Source organism: Xenopus laevis, chromosome 8S (genome assembly GCF_017654675.1).
Source record: "Xenopus laevis strain J_2021 chromosome 8S, Xenopus_laevis_v10.1, whole genome shotgun sequence".
In the NCBI taxonomy this organism is placed as follows: domain Eukaryota; kingdom Metazoa; phylum Chordata; class Amphibia; order Anura; family Pipidae; genus Xenopus; species Xenopus laevis.
The window spans coordinates 85,839,688-85,860,051 of record NC_054386.1 but is presented as its reverse complement, the minus strand read 5'-3'; the positions used below and the strand labels follow the sequence as shown (position 1 = coordinate 85,860,051).

Below are 20,364 nucleotides of genomic sequence, written 5' to 3'. Positions count from 1 at the left end.
ATATGTATATCTCCAGTGTTACAGAATAAAACACCAATTTTTTTTTTTTTAATTAGGGAACACACTGTTGGGTTTAAGAGCCTGATATTTTTCAGTATAAAGTGGTGCAATAAAACATAGCATTCCCAATGTTATAATTTCTCAAAGACAGGACCAAATTTATTATATATCTATAGAGTCTATAGAGTGGCATTTCTATCTACACATTTCAATTTAGCCTTTCCTTTTATATTTATATTATTGTGGTTATTTTATTCTGTAAGGATCCATTCTAAACTTCTGTTGTGATCGTGTTGTGCTAATAACAATCATTGGTGTATGTAAGATTACTGAGGATAGACCGGAAACTTGATAGCCATCTGGGATTCTGGGAGAGCCAGACTGACCCACAAAAAACATTTTACAAGCTCAGGATAATGCCCTTTACATAAAACCAAATAAATAGAACATCTGTGGTGTACGCTGAATCATGAAAAAGAGTGTAATAAAAGAAACTCTTGCCTAGAACATAACATTTCCTTTGGAGTACTAAACACGATAGATAAATAATTTATTATGTGTATCCTATTCATGGGGGATCCAGTACGGAATCCAATCAGTGCAATAAAAAGCGGTTACATTTTTGTTGCACAAGCATAAAAAACATTTAAAAAAATGTAACCTCATATATTTCATTCTAACGATGTTCTCCTGGAATTGGAAGTGGCCTGGTTTTCTCCTACACACACACACGGACGCGCTAGATCAGTTAAGATCAGCGTTGCCAGTGCATCTCTCTAAGTAGAATGCTTATGAAAAATGCAAAATGCATTGAAGTGTATGCAGCTTCACATTTGGTATTTTTCAAAAGTTTTCCTGCTCAAAGAGATAAGGACAGGCAGAGAGACCTTTGACCTTCAAGTCTTCACCTGCTGCTGAAATACAGCCGCCATCATCCTTGAGCCCAGCAGCAGCCAGACAGCCCAGAGTGATGAATGCTGCTCTAGGTTACGAATAATCTGTACAGTCAGACTCTTTTGACCATACCATGCTATTTTATGGAATCTATGTTATAAGTTGGTGAGATCACAGACACTTTAGGGAGTCCATAAAATAATATAGGACCCTGCAATGTTTCCACCGGGTGAGAAATATTTCTCATTTGATGTATATATTGTATAACACTTACTGATCCATATCATTATCCTTATCTCAGTAGGGTTCTATAGCTTGCAGCAAAGATTTGGCATTTGCTCACATTGAAGGACTTTTGTTTAACTTGCAATTTCCTTATACAATTTCCCATTTTTGGTAGGGCATTGCTTCAGCAACCGCATCCCTTCCAAAAGAATACACGCAATTCCATAGCCAGTGTTTTAGAGTCCATAAAATAACATAGGACCTTGCAATGTTTCCACCAGGTGAGGAATATTTCTCACTTGATATATATATTTTTCTAACACTTACTGATCCATATCATTAACCTTATCTCAGTAGGGTTCTAGGTGGGACATAACTCGCAGCAAAGATTCTGCATTTGCTCACATTGAAGGACTGTTGTTTAACTTACAATTTCCTTATACAATTTCCCTTTTCCAATTTTTTGTAGGCCATTGCTTCGGCAACCGCATCCCTTCCAAAAGAATACACGTATTTCCATGGCCACCTCTACCACCTGAAGGCTTATGCTTTTTCTGCCATGTAAATAGAAAGTGGATCCTCAGATGCCACAGGTTGAACATTTTACTTTTCTCCTTCTTCCCAGTTCTCCTCCTCTCACCGCACTGCTTTGTGCTTCCCCCCACAACAGCCACAATGTTCTCCGCACCAATGGCACGCCCGCAACGGGAGGTAGCAGCACATGCAGGGAACTACAAGAGACAAGGCCACAAGGACAACCCAGCGTACACAAAAGTGGGGGTGTCCTGGATCACAGGAGCAAGGGTCCGAATATTCACCTTCTGAGTCTGACATGCAGTGGTACAGAACACTTTCAGCGCACCACATGCAAGACAACTGGTAGACACAATGCCCAATAGGGTCAGGAGCATCCTGGCACTGCCCTCTGCCATTCTCCTCACTAGTAAACACGTCCCTGCAGTAAACACAGCGGGCAGTGGCTGTGTCCTCCTCTCCAAGGACATTAGGATGTTCCTTAGATTTAGGAGAAGGAGTACCATGTATTCGACAAGAAGGGGAGGCACTAGGGTCTTTCAAGGGCTCTTCACTTTCTGTTAATGCTGTGCCTGTGGCTCCTGGGAATTGGCTTTCCTTAGCTTTACTCCCACTGGCTTTTTGAAAGTGAACTCTCAGATCAGACTTGGGCTGTTCAGTCCGCTGCAAGGCTGCACGACGGTAATCTTCATAACCCTTTGATACCCAAAGGTCCTTGCATGGGTTGATGCTCTCCAGTTCTTCTTCATCGTGGAAAGACAGTCTCTGTAGTGGCTGGGAATAAAAAGATACAGAAGATTACAAACTTTTAGGTTTATTTAGAAACATTAACCTCACAGCGTGAAAAGTCCCAACTGGTATTTGGTGTAAGGACACGCTTCAATAACAGTACAGTAGAACAAAACTACATTAGCATCCAGACTATGAACTACCATAATTATGTTGTAATAAAGTATATACCAAAAGAAGCAATACAAGTTTGAATAAAGTGCTTGTACCTGTGTTGTAGGGCTGACTGATGGACCAGTGCTGAAGCCAAAATCCTCAGATACAGGGGATCTCACATAGCAACTGGATGAGGACTCACTGGTAACGATGGTTATGTGTTTTGGAAGCATCTCCTTTCGACTGTTAGAGGAGGACTCACTATCTGTATGTAGCTGAGACAAAGCAAATCATGAGCCTGACAGACTATATCTATCTATCTATCTATCTATCTATTTCAAAATAATTTAGAACAGGATACATCTTATATGTTAGGAAGTTGCCATGAGCTGAATTGATCTGACCAAAATGTGCACTTACCTAACTGAGATGGCATTATATTATAGGCCATTGAATCGGCAAGTAGCCTTTACTGATGTGTCACTTTATAAACTTACAGGCAACGCATCTTCTAAAGCTTCTGCTTCTCCTGGTGTAGAGGAGGAAGAGGAGGACGAGGATGATGAACGTGAAAGGGAGCCTAAAATAAGAAAAAGTTATTCCAGGACAGAAAAGCAAAAAGCTGTGAGAAACCACAGGGGCCAGGTCCATATAATCACAAATATTATAGTGTGGTTGGAGGCAGGCCCAGACTGTGGATTCTGGCAAATGCCAGGGGGGCTGCTGTAAGATTCCATAAATATTTATTGGGCTGGTTGGGTGTCTGTGTATTTGAAATACCAGGGCATATTTTGAATATGTAACATATATCGAAATGGTTAGCGGTAAAAAGAAGACAAAAGATTTTTTTTCAGGCCCAGAGGAATGAAGATTTCTGCACCTAGAGACAGAAAAAAAATCCAGCATTCAGTATAGAGAGCAGTTGCATGAAGCATAGCATAGTCCTAGGGCAGGTAGTAAGGACAATGGGGCAAATTCAATAACGGGCGAATTCTCACCAGCGAATGCTGCACACACTGTGCGCCACATCAATAGGCGCAAATTAGTTACCACTACGCTAATTCACTAAAATGCAAAGTTGCGTCTCAGCAGACGAGCGCTGGCAAATTTTCACTAGTGTTACTAATGAGACCATTTCATAGCGAATTTTCCCTAGCATTCGTTTCTGCTTAGCTAAACTTCACTAGCACTCTTGTACTTAGGTTAATTTCAATAAGGTGGGTACCTAAAAGTCTTATGGACTTCTTGGTCCAAATGTTTAAAGTGGCCACTTTTAAAACACACCTCCAATGAACCATGATAAAGACAGAATAGATCCTCTAATGCCCTAGACATGAGCCCCCCTTATATAAATGTTGCATGCCCCTCAAATTAGTTTAAAAAATTTGTTCACACATAAATCTTTAATACTTTGGACTTTTGAAGTCAACCCCACTTTAAAAAAGGAAAAGTCGCCCTCATTTTTGACAACTTTAATGCATTTCCAGCATACAGGATATGATGTCACTGACATGTAGCTTTGTTTTATCAGTTTGCATGGTCTGAGGTGGCAAAGTAAACTCTGGCAAAAGGGGTAATGTTCAGTAAAATTCGCATCTTAGTGAATTTGCGGACTAACTTCCTTTCAACAGAATGAAAGTTTGCCTGGCGTTATTGTGCAAATGAGCGCTAGCGACAGTCTCGGTCGCTAGCGACTTGTCCAGTACGCCTGTTAGTGAATTGACTATGTCCCTGAGAATGAGATTTCTGGCAAATTGTCACTAGCGAAGGCCACTTTGCACTTTAGCGAATCTGCCCCATTGTCTCAGTGTAAGGTTGTGTCTCCAGACACTCTCTAACTTGCAAGTAGTGATGTGCAAACTTTTTCACCAGGTTTTGCAGAGAAAAAGACGGCCATAGAATCCAATGGGTGAAAAAAATTATCGCATGCCAAAAAAAATGTGTTGCCTGTCCAAAACATTTTGTGTCAAAAAACTTCAATACATTTGGCGGATTTTTTGCAGATTTCTAGAAAAGCGAAACAGGTTAGATTTGCCCATCACTACTTGCAAGCCTGCAGGGCTGCATTTAAACCCGCCGCTAAGTCATGCACGCTGACGTCACACGTATTTATATATAGGCCCCTAAGGACCGGTTTATGGCTTGTTATAGTGTTGTAGGGTTGCATTCCGGTTATGCCTATTCTTCATATCATAGTAGACTTTGTTCTAGTGAAATATAAGTCTAGGTGATCTGAAACCTACTGTACAACATGATGTTTATGGATGTGTACGTAAAATATTTTTTTTGTCTATGGAATAGCATGGATGATTCTTACCTTCTGCCAGTTCCTCCATGGCAGCCTGTATACTTCTTTCAAATGTGACTGCATCAGCTGGGCTCTGGAATGTCAAACCAAACTTGCTGTCCTCCAGCTTCCAGTGGTGGAAGATTGGATTGGCCTTGTTATACACCAAACCCTTCTTCAAGACACACTCCAGAATTGTCTGCAAAGAAAGAAGGTTTCCAGACATAAAACACCTGCATAATGTTATTCCACTGATAGGGTTAGCATTAGGGTTAGTCTTCATCTTAAGAAACTCCTAAAAATGTAAAACCTCTTCAACAAAATTGAAAGTCATTTAACAACACTGGGCAAATTTGCTCATGGACAATAATAGCCCATGGCAACCAATCAAATTGTAGCATTCATTGTCCTACTTGCAGCTGGCTTTAAAAAGCTAATCACTGATTGGTTGTTATAGGTAACTGCCTAGCTATGGGCGAATTCCTGAACCAGCAAGTGTATTTTTTTCCCCATTTATAATATTGGTGTGTAGGTGCATCTCAGGTCACTTTACCTGGTCATGTGCTTTCAGAAAGAGCCAGCACTTTAGGATGGAACTGCTTTCTGGCAGGCTGTTGTTTCTCCTACTCAATGTAACTGTATGTGTCGCAGTGGGACCTGGATTTTACTATTGAGTGCCGTTCTTAGATCTACCAGGCAGCTGTTATCTTGTGTTAGGGAGCTGCTATCTGGTTACCTTCCCATTGTTCTGTTGTGAGGCTGCTGGGGGAAAGGAGGGGGTGATATCACTCCAACTTGCAGTACAGCAGTAAAGAGTGACTGAAGTTTATCAGAGCACAAGTCACATGACTTAGGCAGCTAAATGGTTATTTTTGTGAATGAAAAATCAGCACACACTCTGCTGCCAGATGTAGGTACTTATTCAAAGGGAGGACTTTTGTTTCTTTGACCAGATCTGCAATGTAACTAGTCACTACAATATTTGTAGGCACAAATGCTTAAATCTGGATGAAATAATATATCATGAATAAAACCCTGTGTTTCATTTCACATCTACAAACAGCAAACGCCCCCAGAGAAGACATTACTGGGGCATCAGTATGTTCATATTGCAGGGAAGCAGGAAATGTTTTATTAAATTAGAATTTCACATGTGTATCTGTGTGGCTGGTACACAGCAAATACATTCTTTACTGGGTGTCATTTCTTTTCTGTCTGATGTATTTGTAGGAATAAAATAAAATAAAAAAAGAGCCAATACACTTTGGTATTAATCGAGCCATATAATATAAAGAGTATACTGATTGCATTTAATTTAAAGTATATGCAACAGGTCAAAATGTCCCAGATTTTTCAAACTATTTTGTAACCTCACTAATAAAAATAATTCCTAATGTGAATTCATTAGGGATGAACAGAATCCACTATTTTGGATTCAGCCAAACCCTGAATGCTTTGCGAAAGATTCGCCGAATACCGAACCGAATCAGAAACCTAATTTGCATATGCAAATTAGGAGTGGGAAGGGGAAACCATTTTTTCCTTCCTTGTTTTGTGACAAAAAGTCACGTGATTACCCTCCCTGTCCCTAATTTGCATATGCAAATTCGGATTTGGTTTGGCCGGCAGAAGGATTCGGGCGAATTCGAATCCTGCTGAAAAAGGCCGATTCCTGGCCGAATTCCGAACCGAATCCTGGATTCGGTGCATCCCTAGAATTCATACGCAGAATAAGGACATTTAAACATCACAGGGATGTTATTAAAGGGGTTGTTCACTTTTGAGTTAACTTATAGTATGATGTAAAGAGTGATATTCTAAGACAATTTTTTTTTCATTTGTGGTTTTTGAGTTACTTAGCTTTTTAATCAGCAGCTCTCCAGTTTGCAATTTTAGCACATCTTGGTTCCTAGGGTCCAATTTACCCTAGCAACCATGCATTGATTTGAATACGAGACCGAAATATGAATAGGAGAGGCCTGAATAGAAACATGAGTAATAAAAAGTAGCAATAACAATTCATTTTTGTAGACTTACAGAGCATTTTCTGTTAGATGGGGTCAGTGACCCCCATTTGAAAGATGGAAAGAATCAGAAAAAAACTGCAAATAATTCAAAAACAATAAAAAACAATGAAGACCAAATGGAAAGTTGCTTAGAATTCTATAACTCATTCTATAACATTCTTATAACTTAAAGTTGAACTACCCCTTCAAATCAGTAATTAGGTTATAGATGTATAGATCTCAGGTAAAAGGTATAGGAAGAGGCTGCGGATACTTACTGTCTGATCCTTCAGTCTTTCCCCTCGGATGAGGTAATCTCGTTGGTGGGAAGTTTCTGGTCTCCATACTTTGCAAATCATGACGTGGCTGAGACCGCCTCCTCCCATAGGAACCCAGCCCCCACTAGAATCGTCCCTGCACATCACCACTGCTCGGACCCTCACAATGTAGCTGCAAAGAAAGCCCCAAAAATCTCAATGTATTTCATTGGTCATTATCAGGTACAGGTATAGGATCCAGTATCCTTGAAACCCGTTATCCAGAAGTGAAGTGATTCCCTTTTTCTCTGTAATAATAAAACAGCAGCCTGTACTTGATCTAAACTTCAATATAATTAATCATTATTGGAAGAAAAACCAGCCTATTGGGTTTATTTTATATTCACATGATTTTCTAGTAGACTTAAATCATGAAGATCCAAATTAAGGAGAGATACGTTATCCAGAAGACCCAAGGTCCCGAGCATTCTGGAAAACAGGTCCCATACCTGTAATACAATAACCTAATACTGAGTTAATTTTATGCTTTGGTTCATTTTGTTATAAAACACTATTGGGGGAATGTGATATTGGTCACCAATGCAAAAATCATTTGCAGTTCCTAAATAAATGTTTGCCAAAAGTGAAAAATGTTGCCTTTGCAAACACTTTTTCCCTCATACGACAGTAAGAAAGACAAATTTTATAGTGTGCATTAGTGTGCAATTAGGGTTGCCACCTGGCCAGTATTTTACCTGCCTGGCCGGTAAAAATAACGGTTGATCCCAATGTTATTAATAGGGAAAAAATATAAATATATAGGAAGGCCGGTATTTTTTTCGGGAAAAGGTGGCAACCCTATGTGCAATGTAGGTAATAAAACTTCTTAAAGGACCAGTAACATCAACATTTCGTTAGTATACATTGAAAAAAAAAAAACCACCAAGACAAATGAAACTTTAAAATCGCAAAGTCTTTATAAAGAAATAACTTACTGAAACTCAGCTTGAGCTCCTCTTCAGAAATGGCGATCGCGATCCATTGCGCACCGCACGATGGATCGTCGCCCTGTCGCCTTTTCTAAAGAGGAGCTGAAGTGGAGTTTCGGGAAGTTATTTCTTTATAAAGGCTTTGCTACTAATTTTGATGTTCAGAAGTAAGTTAGACTGACCCATCTCCGATATTTCAGTAGACATTTGACATACCTCCCAATTTACCCGTTTTTAGAGGGACAGTTCCTCTTAACAGTTCAACCCGTAGTCCCTCGTTTGTACTGCAAAGTCCCGTTGTTCTCTGCACTGAACAGCCAGAAAAGAAACAATTTTTCTAACTTAATTTGCTTTTGTCCCAGCCCAGAACAGCCACAGCAGCAGATAGGATACTTTTGTAACAATTTTGAGATAAGCAAAAAAGTAATTGTAACAATATAAGATAACAGGTCCCTTGGGAAAAGTTAGACTCACAGCTTAAAGGGCAATTCACCTTCATTAGCAAAAATGTAATAACTGAAAAAAAAACACAGAAATAAGTTCAAACTTTCATAACCTGCCAAATTTTGTAGAATCAACGTGGTAATTAGGGGTTGTGGCAATTTCACCGCGCTACACGCGCCATCTTTTTTTTGTCCCTCTTTTTATTTCCAACATGTTGGGAGGTATGATTTGATTATACAAACAACATGCAATGTTACAAAATGTAAAGGGACAAAAAGATCTGTAGCGTGCACCACGCCCATTTTGTGACCACACCCCCTAATTACCATGTCCATTTTACAAAATTTCGAAAGTTATGTTTGAACACATTTCTGGAAGAAATTTAGGGCAATGTTTTACTTGTTCTAATACTTTTGCTAATAAAGCGGAAATTGCCCTTTAAGCTGTGAGCCTTAGTTTTCCCCCCAAGAGACTTACACTTGTATCTTTGCTTATTTTGAATTGTTACAAATATATCCAAGTGCAGCTTCTGAGTGTTCTGGGCTCTCTGCCGAAAAGCTTCTTATTTTAATTAGGTTTCAGAAACGTTGTATCATTTTCTGGAGTCAGTGCAGGAGATCAAAGAGAAACTCTGGAATCTTTAATAAAAAGAGACTGGCCCACAGAAAATGGGACAGTTGGGAGGTATGAAATAATATTCTCATTTCAATGCATATCAGCAGCCTGGTATATTGTATAATATCCATGGGCGTCCACAGAGGGGGGCAAGAGGGGTCAGTGCCCCCCCCTGGGACCAGCAGACTGACCATCTGTTTATTCGGGCATTTTGTAATGTGGGCCGCTCCTGATCTATAATGTTCATTTCAAACTGTGGGCTCTAGGACCGCTCCTCCGTCCCAGCTTCCACTGTGGCTCCGCCCCTTCCACTCGTCTCCGTTCTCATGCTGTGCTGTGTGCAGGCCTGCCTGCCTGCCATCAGGGGGGAACAAGGAAGAAAGTTTTGGGCCAGGCAGGATTTAGGCTCAAAGGGGGATTAGCCAGCCCCCCTTACGAGCGTGGACATCACTGATGCCGAAGACGGAAGTACAGGAACTGATGTGGTAAGAAGGGGAAGCCAGCAGTCACTGTGCTTCTCAGGAATCTCTTTAGCCTGCACTCTGTCTCTCTCTACCCCTCTCTCTCTCTGAGTCTTTGTTTCTCTCTCTGTCCCTCTGTCTCTCTCTCGCTGCACTCTTTCTTTCTCTCACTGCACTCTGTCTCTCTCTGTGAGTCTCTGTCTCTCTCTGCACTCTGCCTCTCTCACTACACTCTCTCTTTCACTGCACTCTGTCTCTCTCTGCACTGTCTCTCTCTCTCTCTCTCTACTCTGTCTTTTTCTCTCTCTGCACTCTGTTGTTCTCTGCACTCTGTCTCACTGCACTCTGCTTCTCTCTGCACTCTGACTCTCTCTGTGAGTCCCTCTCTTTCTACAGTCTCTATCTGTCCACCAATGAAGTTTTTTTTTAACTTTTATGGGGGGCCCCTATCCTAACCACCAATTGTTTTTTTTAACTTGTATGGGGGTCCCTGGTAACCAGTGGGTTTCTAGTGTTTGTTTTATCTCCCATGTTTGTGTGGCTTTTATTACTGTGGTGTTGGGTCTGGGACTGTCATCTAGATTATGTAGGTACCCAGCAGAATGAATTGTAAAAAAAGAACATGTGGCTACATGGGGTATTTATGCATGTACTTGCCCCTGTGCTATCTGTTTGTGAGTTCTGGGGGTATTTATACATGTACGTGCCCCTGTGCCATCTGTTTGTGAGTTCTGGGGGTATTTATACATGTACTTACCACTGTACCATCTGTTTGTGAGTTCTGGGGGTATTTATACATGTACTTGCCCCTGTGCCATCTGTTTGTGAGTTCTGGGGGTATTTATGCATGTACTTGCCCCTGTGCCATCTGTTTGTGAGTTCTGGGGGTATTTATACATGAACTTGCCCCTGTGCCATCTGTTTGTGAGTTCTGGGGGTATTTATACATGAACTTGCCCCTGTGCCATCTGTTTGTGAGTTCTGGGGGTATTTATGCATGTACGTGCCCCTGTGCCATCTGTTTGTGAGTTCTGGGGGTATTTATACATGAACTTGCCACTTTGCCATCTTTGTGTGAACTAGGGTTGCCACTTGTCAGACAACCGGTATTTTGAAGGGTTGCCCGGGTCAAATTAGGGAAACTGTGCAGGATTCCCTTGATTGACCCGGCGATCGGCTGATCGCCGTGGCATAGCTCCACCCCTTGATGGCAGTGACACACCCACCTATCTCACAGGCCCGCCCACAGATGCCTCCTTGCCCCACCCTGGAAAATTTTCTGCGGACACCCATGATAATATCTGTATAGTGCGTAAAATGTACTGGGAGTCCATCTTCCTGTACATTGGAGCTTTCTAGATACCAGTTTTCCAGATAAGAGATCCCATACCTGAACAGTTAAAGCAATATAACAAGGTAGTCGAGCAAAATATTGCACTGCAAAATCAGATCATTTTGGCAAAGTTGCCAAACAAGCAGATCTTTGCACAGTTTAGCTACTCATGTTCTGGGTGAAATTGGGTTGATTGAATGAGGCCCACAGAACAACCATTGAAACATAATGTGTGTTTAAAAATGATCTCGGCGCGGACCCCATCAATTCAACCAATGACATTTTCAAACCTATCTGATTCTGGTTCAATAAGATATTTGTGATAGATTTCTTTCAGGCAGCTAGGCATATTTGCTGGTCTTTTTCCACCACCATCTAAAAATGCGCACTCTGTTGTTAAATGGTGGTTTTATACTTTGCAGACTCTATCATAATGTATGTATTCAAATTTTAGGCATGTTAATGGAGTGGTACTTCTTGCAGTGTCGGACTGGCCCACCGGGATACCAGGAAAACTCCCGGTGGGCCCAGGTGTCAGTGGGCCCTCCTGCTTCTAAACATTTGGCCTATTTCATGGTCATTGCCTATTTCTATGAGAATAAAGAGGCTAAATAGATGGAATAATAGGTTATAGTATGTAAAGAAAAGAGAATAGGAGAATATAGGTTGAGTGAGGAGAGGAAGAAAATAATATTCAGAGTGGGCCCCTGGTCTAAGGGTTTTTGGTGGGCCCCTGGTGTCAAAGTCCGACACGGTTTCTCTGTAAAATATGGCAAATATTGCTTTGGCTTTAGTGTGTTCATTTCTCCTGTAGACTCTTGTGCAGAGAGAAGGCTTTAATTTAGTGATGGGCGAATAAATTCCCCTGTCACGAATTTGCGGCAAATTTCCACTTTTCGCTCCGGTGAATTAATTCACATGAAAATCCGGCTGTGCCAAAAAATTTTGGACGCCGTCTGAAAAGTCGCTTGCATCAATCTTGCTGCGCGTCAACAATATTCGGACGCTCATTGACTTTAACACCAGCGTCAAAATTTATGCGAGCAACTTTTCGGATGAACGTCCAAAATTGGACGTGGGCGTCAATTTAGATTTTCCAGATTTTTTCGTGAATTTTTTGCCATTTTGCAAATTTTGCAGAAAATTTTCCGGTGAAAAGGAAGAAATTCGTCCATCGCTGTTTGTAATTGACCATCTGGAGTTGCGCATGGCTAACTACTCTAGTAACATACATTGTTCACTTAAAGTCAACTGAAGGCTCCATAAATGGCTCCCATCTTGCTTGGTGTGTAGCTAGCAGGACTATAGGGCTTCTGAATTCTAATTGGGTAATGTATGTACTATTTGAAACATAAGGGATACTTTATCGGGAAATCTGTTATCCAGAAAGCTCTGAATTACAGGAAGACCATCTCCCATAGACTCCATTATAAGCAAATAATTTTGAATGATTTTTAATCTCACTCTTCATCAGGACCTGTGCCTAGGAAAGCAGCTTTAAGGGGGTGGTCCTTGAGTGCCTATATATAAAAAATGTTTTATAAAATTAAAAAAAATGTCCCAGACGCTGCCATCTAAATTGGGCAGTGGATCTGGGGTGTTGAGGGGCACCTGGGTCTTCAGGAGGCAGGCCATGGTGGGAGTGAGGTGACAGGCCGGAAATTTCCTCTCCAGTGTGAGTGAATTAAATGGCAAGGTTTCTTGTAAGAGCTGTATATATTACAGTAAATTCTGCAGCTACTGCAGAAACTCTTGGTCAGCGGCTCTCTCCCAATGTTATTAATAGGGAAAAAAGATAAATATATAGGAAGGCCGGTATTTTTTTCAGAAAAGATGGCAACCCTAGTTGTACCCCAAAGGTGTTTTTCAGCAGCAGCCCTACAGGATCTTTAGTCTGAGCCAATGGGATTTGTGGCTAGAGCTGCATATTCTTTTTAATCAGTTATTTTTAAAAATATCATTGATGTGGACATGCAAAGAATACTTGTGTTTGTGTGCAATTGAAGGGGTGGTTCACCTTTAACCTATCTTTTAGTATGATGTAGAGAGTGACATGCTGAGACAATTTGCAATTGGTTTTCATTTTTTATTATGTGTGGTTTTTGGGTTATTTAGCTTTTTATTCAGCAGCTCTCTAGTTTGCAATTTCAGCAATCTGGTTGCTAGGGTCCGAATTACCCTAGCAACCATGCACTGATTTGAAAAATAGACAGGAATATGAATAGGAGAGGCCTAATAGAAAGATGAGGTATAACAATAAATGTGTAGCCATACAGAGCATTTGTTTTTAGATGGGGTCAGTGACCCCCATTTGAAAGCTGGAATGAGTCAGAAGGAAAAGGCAAATGATTAAAAAAAAAACTATACAAAATAAATAATGAAGAGTAGACCAATTGAAAAGAATTCGTCATTCTATAACATATTAAAAGTTAACCCTTTCAAAAAGGTTAGAGGAAGGCAAAGCAGCAGAAATGTGGTGTGTGTGGAAATGGCACAAGCATCAATTGTCCCTTCCCCCAAACAGCACTAAGATGAGCAGCTATTCCAGTGTTAGATATAAGACGAGCAGCTATTCCAGGGTTAAATATAAGCTGAGCAGCTATTCCAGGGTTAAATATAAGATGAGCAGCTATTCCAGGGTTAAATATAAGATGAGCAGCTATTTCAGGGTTAAATATAAGATGAGCAGCTATTTCAGGGTTAAATATAAGATGAGCAGCTATTCCAGGGTTAAATATAAGATGAGCAGCTATTCCAGGGTTAAATGTATTCAGCACTGATGGGCTAGTTGGGGCAGAGAAGCCCCTTGGAAAGGCGCATGAAGCGTCTCTGAATGAAGGAGATTTTTTTTGTGAATGGCTGGTCACGTGATGAGGGGTTTCTTTGTCCTTTCCCCCCTAATAAACAGCAGGTAACATTATGACAGCCTAGGCTCTGACTTTGTATCACGTGTGTGTGTGGCCTGAATGGGCAGCTGTTTCCTTGGCACATCTGCAAATACACACACACACATACAACACATACATACATATACACATATACAGACACATATATACACATATACAGACACACACATATACATACATATACACATATACAGACACATATATACACATATACAGACACACACATATACAAACACACACACACAAACATACAGACACATACACAAATACACATACATACAGACACACAAATATACACACATATACACAGACACACACACATATACATACTCACACAAATATACACACACCCACAAATGTACACACATATACACAGACACACACACAAATATACACACACATATACAAATACACACACACACATATACACACACAAATACACACACCCACAAATGTACACACACATATACACACACCCACAAATGTACACACATATACACAGACACACACACAAATATACACACATATACACATACATACATACATACACACACAAATATACACACAAATACACACACATATACACAGACACACACACAAATATACACACACATATACAAATACACACACACACATATACACACACAAATACACACACATATACACACACCCACAAATGTACACACACATATACACACACCCACAAATGTACACACACATATACACACACCCACAAATGTACACACATATACACAGACACACACACAAATATACACACATATACACATACATACATACATACACACACAAATATACACACAAATACACACACATATACACAGACACACACACAAATATACACACACATATACACAGACAGACACACACAGGGAGTTGGTGGGGGAGGGAGCAGCTTTCATGGTCCCTCAAACTCATCCCAGTCCCTTTTTTATGAATGAACCCAGATGCAAATAAGATTGATTCACAAATATCTGCCCCTTCCCTTTCCCACCTTGGCCGGGGACAGGAAAAAAAAAGGGGGACGACATGAATGAGAGGAGAGGAGGTGCTGTGTAATGAATGGCTGACACACTTGTACTTCAGCACAGAATAGAGAATAGAGAATAGAGGCACTGGCTTGTGTATGAGCAGCAGAAAAGCAGACATGATGCATTGGGATGAATGGCTACATGTGTACAGTAGAGCTCAGTGGGCTTTATTGGCAATAAGAATGAGACAGAGGGCTAGTGACATCACTCTCATCATTGGCTGGGGGCAAGGGGCTATTAGAAGAAAATGTACAACTCACTCTCTGTCCATAGCTGATTGGGGATTGAGGAAGGGCTGGTTCCCCAGGAAGGCTCGGCTCCTCGGCTCCTATATGAGCTTTACATGGAAATCCTGGCACAGTTGCTTCTCTCTCTTTTCCTCGCTCTCTCCATTTTTCCTGGGCATCATGATGTGGATGTTGGAACAGCAGCCATCTTCCAGGTAACAACATCTCAGCTGCACCCCCATCCCTCCCTCCTCCTCCCCCTCCTCCTCTCTCTCCCTCCCGGCCTGTGTCTCTGCTGGGGAGCCGGGCCGCACCTGGAGGCTGAGCAGCGATGGACACTGGGCCTGGCTCTTCTCGGTACCGGGGAGAATAAAGGGCCGGGGAATGGAGAGGACTGACTGAACGAAGGGCGAACATAGAGGACTGAGAGCGACTGGAAGCTGCGTGGTCCTAGCGCGAGAAATCATGGGTCAGCGAGAAAGGGACGCACCTGTCTCACGAGCTGAGCTGGAGAATGAAATAAAGCGCTAAACCTCGGCTACACATTCGCACAGGGCTAAACGGCAGCGTCACTAATTGCTAATTGTTCTGGACCCGGCTGCTCTATTAGTTGTCATTGCTGCTGCCTCATATTAACTCCCAGCCCCACTCATAATCACGTTCTTCTCCCACTCCCGTCCCACGACTCTGCTCCCTGTCGGTGTCAATGGGCCCTATAGCAGCCCCACGGCTCCACATATCCCTGCTGGACTGCTAGCGTCAGACTCATCCACCAGCGACTTCATTCACTACTGTCGCAAACACAGACTGCGCCTCTAACTCAGACAGTGTTGGACTGGCCCACAGGGATCCCAGGAAAACTCCAGGACTTGTCAGTGGCCCCTCATGCTGCTAAACATTTCACTTTCTTGGTCATTCCCTATTTCTATGAGAACAAAGAGGCTAAATAGATTGAATAATAGATTATAGTGTGTAAAGAATAGAGACTAGAGCAAGCAGTGTCGGACTGGGACACCAGGGGCCCACCCAAAAACCTTAGACCAGGGGCCCACTCTCAGTACTATTATAAATCCTCTCCTCACAGAACCTCTATTCTGCTAGTCTCTTTTCATTACATGCTATAATCTATTATTCAATATATTTAGTCTCTTTGTTCTCATAGAAATAGGGAATGACCATTAAATAGGCCACATGTTTTGAAGCAGGAGGGCCCTCTGACACCTGGGCCCACAGGGAGTTTTCCTGGTATCCCGGTGGGCCAGTCCGACATTGAGAGCAAGAAGAGGAAGAATAATAATACTAAGAGTGGGCCCCTGGTCTATATACAAAATTTGGGGGGTTGTGGAAGCACAATGCTACTTACAATGCACTTCCCTGGTCCCCTGTACCTTGACGTGCTATGGTGGCTTTTCAACTTTATGAGCATAACTTTGTAACTAAAAACCCCTGTTTTGTAAACACATGCACTTGCATTTAAACTGAAATGCTTATGAGACGGGACCAGGGAAGTGCATTGTAAGTGGCACTTCGATTATAATTAAATATACTTTAAAGGGATCCTGTCATCGGAAAACATGTTTTTTTTCCAAAACACATCAGTTAATAGTGCTGCTCCAGCAGAATTCTGCACTGAAATCCATTTCTCAAAAGATCAAACAGATTTTTTTTATAATCAATTTTGAAATCTGACATGGGGCTAGACATTTTGTCAATTTCCCAGCTGCCCCCAGTCATGTGACTTGTGCCTGCACTTTAGGAGAGAAATGCTTTCTGGCAGGCTGCTGTTTTTCCTTCTCAATGTAACTGAATGTGTCTCAGTGGGACATGGGTTTTTACTATTGAGTGTTGTTCTTAGATCTACCAGGCAGCTGTTATCTTGTGTTAGGGAGCTGTTATCTGGTTACCTTCCCATTGTTCTTTTGTTTGGCTGCTGGGGGAAAAAAGGGAGGGGGGTAATATCACTCCAACTTGCAGTACAGCAGTAAAGAGTGATTGAAGTTTATCAGAGCACAAGTCACATGACTTGGGGCAGCTGGGAAATTGACAATATGTCTAGCCCCATGTCAGATTTCAAAATTGAATATAAAAAAAAATCTGTTTGCTCTTTTGAGAAATGGATTTCAATGCAGAATTCTGCTGGAGCAGCACTATTAACTGATTCATTTTGAAAACATTTTTTTTCCCATGACAGTATCCCTTTAATTTAGCCTTAAGAGTGCTTCCACAACCCCCCGAATTTTGTATATTGTATGGGCCCCTGGTCTATGCTTTTTGGGTGGGCCCTTGGTGTCCCAGTCCAACACTGGTCATGCCACAGAGAGAGTGACGTAAGAATATGAATAAGACAGAGGCAGTCTGGCAGCAGAATGTGAGTGAGAGAGACTGGTGGGAGAATATGAGTGAGAGAGACTGGCAAGAGAAATTCTGTTATGTTGCTTTCCTTATTGAAATCACGTGTGCAGGGAATTGTGGCGTCTGGAGGATGCAGGCTGAGGACAGATGGCTGTTGATACAAAGTAACAGTAGTCAGCCAGCTCAGCAGGAAAGCAGAGGGAAAGGCTTAAAGAACTGTCAGAAACCATTAAAAATGCATATTTTTTTAATTGATGTATATTGCAAAGTTGCTTGAGTTATGTTTTTGTGGGGTTCCCCTTTAAGTTTGCAACCCGCCATTTAATAACGCCCATTCCACCAGTACAACAAGTGGACTTTAAATAGTGGTCACAAGGAGCTTTAAAGGAATTGTATAGTGTCAAAATAAAAACTGTGTAAATAGATAGGCTGTGCAAAATAAAAAAATTTTCTAATATAGTTAGTTAGCCAAAAATGTAATGTATAAAGGCTGGAGTGATTAAATGTATAACATGTCAGTCAGATCACTACTTCCTGCTTTTCAGCTCTCTTGGTTTACACTGACTGGTTACCCTGGCTACCAGGCACTAACCAATCAGAGACTTGAGGGGGTGCCACATGGGTCATTTCTGTTGCTTTTGAATCTGAGCTGAATGCTGAGGATCAATTACAAACTCACTGAACAGTTATGTACCATATGGCCCCCCTTCAAGTCGCTGACTAGCTCAGAGTTATAGAGCTGAAAAGCAGGAAGTTGGATTCTGGCTGTTTTATTAGACATCTGTTCACTCCAGCCTTTATATAATACATATTTGGCTAACTTACTATATTAGAAACATTTTTTATTTTGCACAGTCTATCTATTTACACAGATTTTATTTTCACACTGAACTGTTCCTTTAAGTACCTCCACCAACTTACAGACGTTACCAAACCATTACAAGTCACTCAACTGAAATATGAAATGCTTCAAGGGGAATCCTAGAGCACTCTACAGCCGGAGCACTTGATTTCTCAGCTATTGGGCAATGAACAGATTCTATATTCAAAGTTCTAAGATCTCTCCCTTGAACAGAGGGGGACCATAATATAATTATACTTACATCTCATTTTTGGCAAGCAGTTTATCAATTTAAAGATGGAGGAACTATTGCATTACAATATACAAGGGAAGCTACAATGTGACTTACGAAATATATTCCCATAACCTATTCCATAACGCATACTATTACATCAGTTTTTTACAAATGTATCTCCCCTTTGCTTTAAGGATCAAAACACCATTGGGCACACATTGGGTATATTTGGTGAACAGGTCCAGTAGTATCAGACCTGGAACAAAATGGCACTTGAGATCTCCCAAATATTTCACGCTAGAGTCCTGCGTGGAACCAATTTCTAAGACTCGAATCGCAACCCGCATATTTAGCCACTTTGATCAGCAACCCGCAACTGCCTTATCCTCCGACCACTGTCAAACAGGAAGTGACGGTGCTGCAAACCGGAAGTGACGTCATCAAAAGTGGGCGGGGATAGCATTTCATAAAACTTTAAAAGGAGTAAAAATAGACAATATCACATAAGATAAGACATTTAGATGAGACCCGCAACCCAGTCTGCGACCCATAGACCCATGGGTTTTTCCGCACCTAAAAAACTTCCCCTCATTCCGCAGGGTGCCCGCTTTTTTAGCGGGTAACCCGCAGGTACCTGACCTGCTGCAGGACTATTTCACGGCACTATAATTTCAACCCTGACAGTTATGCTTTTGGAGATACATTGCATGGTTTTAGGAACCCAGCTCCGTGGCTTATCCAACAACTTTAATGAAATATGGAAAACCTGGGCTCTATAAAAAGCAGGTCTGGCCCAATCTTGTTATGCTACTGAATGTAATATATAAAACCACTTCTGTATCCTGGACTATCGGTTCCCAATAAGCAGTATTGTGATATAGGCACCTTTCATATGGACTCTTGTAAGTGCAGCTCTTTTTATGTAATTTTATTCAATAAACAGAATTACATTATTGGCTTTTCTATTCCTTCGCATCGAGTGGAGCAGATAATTGATTGTTGGCAAATTGATGCATGGGGATACAAGATTAATACTAAGGAATGGAACTGTGAGTATAATGAAAGCCCTGCACAATGAAGATATATATATATATATATACCTTGAAGGATATTGTTGGGCTATTGAAAGACTAATTTAAAGACAAATGTATGTGGATAGCATCTATATTGATATTTAGGGCACTGTGGGAGTGATGATATTTTGTGACAAACATGGGATTCTGTCATGATTTTTATGATGTATATTTTAATTCTAAATTACACTGTTTACACTGCAAATAATTCACTCTACAATATAAAATGTCATCCCTGAACCAGCAAGTGTATTTTTTTTAGTTGTAATATTGGTGTGTAGGTGCATCTCAGGTCATTTTGCCTGGTCATGTGATTTCCAGCCAGCACTTTAGGATGGAACTGCTTTCTAGCAGGCTGTTGTTTCTCCTACTCAATGTAACTGAATGTGTCTCAGTGGGACTTGGATTTTACTATTGAGTGCTGTTCTTAGATCTACCAGGGAGCTGCTATCTTGTGTTAGGGGCCTGCAATCTGGTTACCTTCCCACTGAACTGCTGCTAGGGGGGAAAGGGAGGGGGTGATATCACTCCAACTTGCAGTACAGCAGTAAAGAGTGACTGAAGTTTATCAGAGCACAAGTCACATGACTGGGGGCAGCTGGGAAACTGACAATATGTCTAGCCTAATGTCAGATTTCAAAATGAAATATAAAAAAAAAATTGTTTGCTCTTTTGAGAAACGGATTTCAGTGCAGAATTCTGCTCGTGCAGCACTATTAACTGATGCATTAAAAAAAAACAAAAAAAAAAC

The 20,364-nt window shown here is 41.2% G+C and overlaps 1 protein-coding gene across 1 annotated transcript; it reads right to left on the bottom strand.

The window, feature by feature from the left end:
- Positions 1-533: 533 nt before the first annotated feature.
- Positions 534-15,787, bottom strand: spred3.S (sprouty related, EVH1 domain containing 3 S homeolog). The gene is made up of 6 exons (XM_018233354.2): positions 15,146-15,787; positions 7,110-7,281; positions 4,856-5,024; positions 3,036-3,118; positions 2,652-2,813; positions 534-2,427 (listed from the first exon to the last, which is right to left on the bottom strand). Exons 1-6 carry the CDS (start codon positions 15,154-15,156, stop codon positions 1,756-1,758), a joined length of 1,269 nt encoding a protein of 422 aa, XP_018088843.1. The 5' UTR covers positions 15,157-15,787; the 3' UTR covers positions 534-1,755.
- Positions 15,788-20,364: the final 4,577 nt, after the last annotated feature.

What these genes read in the sequence shown, in the direction of transcription:
- spred3.S (XM_018233354.2), bottom strand. An exon ending in CTTTAGAAGATGCGTTGCCT is followed by an intron (nt 2,814 to 3,035) that starts GTAAGTTTATAA and finishes GCTTTGTCTCAG; the next exon opens with CTACATACAGATAGTGAGTC. An exon ending in CAGTCAGCCCTACAACACAG is followed by an intron (nt 2,428 to 2,651) that starts GTACAAGCACTT and finishes TTTTATTCCCAG; the next exon opens with CCACTACAGAGACTGTCTTT.